Source organism: Arachis ipaensis, chromosome B09 (genome assembly GCF_000816755.2).
Source record: "Arachis ipaensis cultivar K30076 chromosome B09, Araip1.1, whole genome shotgun sequence".
Taxonomy (NCBI): Eukaryota; Viridiplantae; Streptophyta; class Magnoliopsida; order Fabales; family Fabaceae; genus Arachis; species Arachis ipaensis.
Genome location: NC_029793.2, coordinates 24,666,070 through 24,671,183, shown reverse-complemented (window position 1 = coordinate 24,671,183; position 5,114 = coordinate 24,666,070). Strand labels below are relative to the sequence as shown.

The following is a 5,114-nucleotide window of genomic DNA, read 5'->3' as shown; positions in this document are numbered from 1 at the left end:
CGTCAGACTACGCCGCGGTTGTACCTCAGGCTGATTCTTTGCTTTAGGGCTAGCTCTCGCATGTGGGCCATGCCCCTCACTTCGTCTATGAGGTCCCGTTCTGCCTCCTCGTCGTTACCCCTGATCGTTCTTCTGGGGCTGGGATCTCCTACTTCTACTGGAAAAATGGCTTCTACACCGTATGTTAAACGGAACCAAGTTTCCCCTGTAGAGGTTTGGGGTGTGGTACGGTATGACTAGATGACTGGTCCGAGTTCGTCGGCCCATCATCCTTTGGCTCCGTCGAGTCGTTTCTTGAGCCCTTTGACTATTATTTTATTTGCCGACTCCACCTGTCCGTTTGTCTGTGGGTGTTCCACCGAGCTGAAATGGTGGGATATGTGCAGTCCCTCCAAGAATTCCTTAAACTTTTTATCTGTGAATTGGGTTTTGTTGTCCAAGATTACAATCTCGGGGATCCTAAATCGGGTTATTATGTGTCTCCAGAAAAACTTTTGGCATTGGGTTACCATGATGGAGGCAGTAGTTCGGCCTCGATCCATTTGGTGTAGTAGTCGATGGCAATGATGAGATATCGGATCTGTTCGGGTGTCGTAGGAAAGGGGCTGACGAGGTCGATGCCCCATGTTCTGAACGCCCGGTCTGCCGTTATGATGTTGAGCTGGTGTGGGGCGGCTTGGTGGAAGTCGGTGTGCATCTGGCATTTGCTGCATTTTTTCACCATTCGCATGGAGTCCTTGATAACTGAGGGCCAGAAGTATCCAGCCCGGATAACTTTATGGGCCAAGGTTTTGCCCTCGATGTGGTGACTGCAACAACCTTCGTGGATTTCGCGGAGTATGTATTCCGTGTCCTCGGGTTCAACGCACTTAAGTAGGGGCTGCGAGAATCCCCGTTTGTACAGTTGTCCCGTCACAATGGTGTAGTTGGCGGCTTCCCTTTTTATCTGTTTTGCTTCTTTGGGATCCTCGGGTAGTACTCCGTTAAGGAGGTACTGTAGTATGGGGGAGGTCCATGACTCCTGGTCAGAGATTGGTAGGCCGGTGTCGGTTGTGGTTGAAACAGAGGAAGTTCTGACGACTTCCTGAATTAGCGACCTATTTCCTTGTCCTGGCTTGGTGCTAGCCAGTTTTGAGAGTAGATCTATCCTTGCGTTTCGTTTCCTGGGGACGTGTTGGATTGTTAAATGATCAAATTCTTCAGTTAGCTTGTTTACTTTGGCAAGGTATTGTTGAAGCAGGGGATCTCGTGTCTGGTAGTCCCCGTTGATTTGGGAGCTGACTACCTGGGAGTCGCTGCATACCTTTAAGATTTTGGCGCCGACCTCTTTGGCTAGTGTTAGTCCGGCCAAGAGAGCCTTGTACTCTGCTTGTTTGTTTGAGATCGGGAACTCGTATGGAACGGATTGTTTGATCACGATCCTGTTTTGGTTTTCAAGTATCACCCCGACTCCGCCGGAAGTGGTGTTAGATGAGCCGTCCACGTGCAGCTTCCAGGTTTCGGCGGCGGGGTATCCCAGAGTCATCTCGGCGATGAAGTCTGTCAGGGCCTGTGCTTTGATCGCGATCCGAGGTTTGAACTCTTTGGAATTGGGATAGTTCTATGGACCATGCTAGCATTCTTCCCGCTAGGTTGGGCTTGCGTAGGACTTGCCTGACCGCTTGGTCAGTTCGGATCGTAATGGGGTGAGCCTGGAAGTATTGGCGAAGGCGTCGGGAGGCTGTGAGGAGTGTGAAGGCGAGTTTCTCGAAGCGAGAGTAGCGTGACTCCGTGTCTTGGAAGACTTTGCTTATGAAGTAGATAGGCCACTGGGCCTTGTTCTCATCTTCTCGGACGAGTGCTGCCACAAGTGCTTCTTCCGTTATAGACAGGTATATGTAGAGGACCTCTCCTGTTTGGGGTTTAGCCAAAATGGGGGGTTCTGCTAGTACTTTCTTGAAGTCTTGGAATGCGTCTTTGCATTCTGACTCCCATTTGAAGGGAGTTCCTTTCTTCATAAGTTTGAAGAAGGGCATCGCCCTTTTGGGCTGACGCGCCGAGGAAACGGGATAGGGCAGTCAGTCGGCCAGTTAGTTTCTGGATGTCTTTGAGATTCTTTGGACTTGCCATTTCGAGGATGGCTCTACATTTCTCGGGATTCGCTTCTACCCCGCGTTGTGTGATAATGAACCCCAGGAATTTCCTGCTTCCATTCCGAAGGCGCATTTGTCGGGTTAAGGCACATTCGGTGCTTCCTCAAGGTGTTCATTACGAGCTCAAGGTCGCTGATGAGTTGCTCGCCAGATTTGGTCTTGGCGAGAATGTCGTCTATGTAAACCTCCAGCTTGGTCCGAGACAGGCCTTGGAATATCTTGTTGACGAGCATTTGGTAATTGGCTCCGGCGTTTTTCAGGCCGAAGGGCATGACTGTGTAGCAGTACGTTCCGTCAGGGGTGATGAAGGCCGTTTTCTCCTCGTCGGGCTGACGCATGGGTATTTGGTTATACCCGGAGTAGGCGTCCATGAAGCTGAGGTACTGGTGGCTGGATGTGGCGTCGACGAGCCTGTCGATGTTTGGTAGGGGGAAGGCGTCTTCTGCACAAGCTTTATTCAAGTCCGTGTAAACGACGCACATCCGCCATTTTTCATTTGCTTTCTTGACTAACACGACATTGGCCAGCCAGGTTGTGTAGGGTAGTTCCCAGATAAAGCCTGCTTCGAGGAGGGCTTTAACCTGTTTATTGACTTCGGTTGCTCGGTCGAGGGACATTTTTCGTCTCTTCTGTGTTACCAGCTTGGCCTTGGCGTCCACGGCCAGTCGGTGGGACATTAAGTTGGGATCTATTCGTGGCATGTCCGTAGGAGTGAATGCGAATAAGTCTCTGCTCCGCTTTAGGAGCTTTATGAGGTCTTCTTTAAGGTTGTATCGAAGGTTTCTGTTGATGAACTTATACTCTTCCATGGTTTGTCCTATATGTAGCTTCTCCGTGTTCCCCTCTGGCTCTGGCCTAGGCTGCCCGTCTTGTTGGGCGTCCAGGTCAGCCAAGAAGATGCCGGTCGTATTGCGGGATCTTTTACGGGAGGGCTAGGCTGGTGTTATCACATTCGACCGCAGTTTCTCGGTCCCCGTGGACTGTTCTGACAGATCCGTCTTCTGCTGTGAAATTCACGAGTAAGAATTTAGTAAAGATGACGGCGGAGAGGTCGTTAATTATTTTTCTTCCGAGGATCACGTTGTAGGCCGTAGAGTTTTTGAGGATTACGAATTCGGATAGAACGGTCTTCCTCTGGCTTCCGGATGGAACCGTCCGGTTTGAGGAAGTTATCTCCGAGTTCGGTTACCACGTTGCGGTGTGTTTGTAAGTTTTCATTCTTGAACCCAAGCTTGTCGAAGCTCCCCTGAAGAGGATGTTGGAGTCTGCCCCGATGTCCACGAGTATTCTTCTAACGAGTCCTCTTCCAATTTTTGCTGAGATGACGAATGGAACGTCTTCTGCCGAGGTGCTGTGTTGGCAATCTTCGGGGGAGAACGTTATTGCTTTGGTGATGATAGCTGGGGCTTAGTTTTTTGCTGCTAGGACTTTAAGGTCCTTTTTCAGCACTAATTTCGACTTCCCTGGCGTATCTTTGCCCGTGATGATATTTACGACTATGGTTGGGTCCGTTTCTGGGCTTTCCCAGGGGCTTGTCTTTGTGTTCTTGGGTTGCGTCCCTCGCGCTTTGGTGACCTGTCTCTTTCAGTGCGTTTTGGTTTTCTAATGATTTTGGCGAACTCGGGGAGTTTTCCGTCGCGTATGGCTTGCTCAAGGGTGTCCTTTAGGTCGAAGTAGTCTTGTGTTATGTGCCCTTATCCTCGGTGGGAGTTGCAATATAGGCTCTTGTTGCCGCCCGTTTGTTCTTTAAGTGGTCGGGCTTTCGGGAGGACGTCTCGGTCCGCTATTTGGTGGTAGATCTCGGTCATGGGAGCTGGTAAGGGAGTGTAATTTGAGAATTATCCGACTCTGGGGGGTCGATTTGCGTTTGTCTGTTTGGGATGTTCCTTCGGGTTTTTTCTTGGTAGGGGATTCTAGCGAGGTGCCGTTCTGTCGTTTGTTGGCAGCCATGACCTGGCTTACCTCTTCATCGTTTATGTATTCCTTAGTGACGCTATGAATCTTGTGTATGGTCTAAACTGGCTTGGTGGTGAGATGCTTTCGGAAATCCTCATTCATGAGCCCATTGGTCAGACAAAGGCTTGCGACTGAGTCCGTGAGTCCGTCGATCGTTAAGCATTCGTCGTTGAATCTGTCCAGGTATTTCCTCGTGGATTCGTCCTGTTTTTGGGTGACTCCTAACAAGCTAATGGGGTGTTTGGCTTTGGTGATCCTGGTAGTGAACTGGGCCATAAATTTTCTCGAGATATCGTGAGAGCCGGTTATAGACCCGTTTGGAAGGGCATTGAACCATTTTATCGCAGGTCCTGCTAGGGTTACCGGAAAGGCTCTGCATCGGACTGCATCGGCGGCTCCATCCAGGTTCATCCTGGCTTCAAAGGCCGTTAGGTGTTCCTGGGGATCTTTTGTTCTGTTGTACTTCATATCTGTGGGCTTGTCGAATCCCTTAGGGAGTTTTGCTCTCAGGATTCTTTCAGTGAAGGGGGTAGCTCCCATTATCACGTAGTCGCTTCTTATGCATTTGGCCTCTTGGTGTCGTTGGTCATCGTCCGTGTCGTGTCGTGTCGGTGACCCAAGTCGCAGGAGACGCTTCGATCGTACCTCTTGCCGTGTTGCCGTTCAGGCGACCTGCCGTGCCCTCCATCATTCACGTTGTGTTGGCGATCCTGGTCGCCGGAGATGCGATCATACCTTTTGCCATGTCGTCGTCCGGGCGATCTACCGTGCCTGGTTTCATGGCGAGATCTTGATCAGGAGGTCGCGTGGCTTCCGTTCTCGGTGTGATGCTTTTCCTTGGTTGCAACTCAGCCCTCAAGTTCTTTCACTCAGAGGTAGAGATCTTGGATTATCTGAGCTGCCTTTTCTCCCAGGTTTTCGGGAGCCCGTGTTTTAGGGCCGTTTTCTTTGTTTTGCAGAGGGGTAGTCTGGCGAATAGTGCTCGCTATCCTTCCATGGGTATGGGGTGTAGCTTCTTGGTGTTTG

General features: G+C 50.5%; 2 protein-coding genes across 2 annotated transcripts; both read right to left on the bottom strand.

Moving 5' to 3' along the window:
* On the bottom strand, positions 506 to 2,015 carry LOC107615265. Its single transcript, XM_016317356.1, has 2 exons — positions 1,659 to 2,015; positions 506 to 1,549 (listed from the first exon to the last, which is right to left on the bottom strand). Exons 1-2 carry the CDS (start codon positions 2,013 to 2,015, stop codon positions 506 to 508), a joined length of 1,401 nt encoding a protein of 466 aa, XP_016172842.1.
* On the bottom strand, positions 4,146 to 4,628 carry LOC107615266. Its single transcript, XM_016317357.1, has one exon. It carries the CDS (start codon positions 4,626 to 4,628, stop codon positions 4,146 to 4,148), a length of 483 nt encoding a protein of 160 aa, XP_016172843.1.

Coding starts and splice junctions, on each gene's coding strand:
- LOC107615265 (XM_016317356.1), bottom strand. CDS start 2,015: ATGCCCTTCTTCAAACTTATGAAGAAAGGAACTCCCTTCAAATGGGAG. Junction 1,550..1,658: donor CGATCCGAACTGACCAAGCG/GTCAGGCAAGTC, acceptor ATCAAAGCACAG/GCCCTGACAGACTTCATCGC.
- LOC107615266 (XM_016317357.1), bottom strand. CDS start 4,628: ATGGGAGCTACCCCCTTCACTGAAAGAATCCTGAGAGCAAAACTCCCT.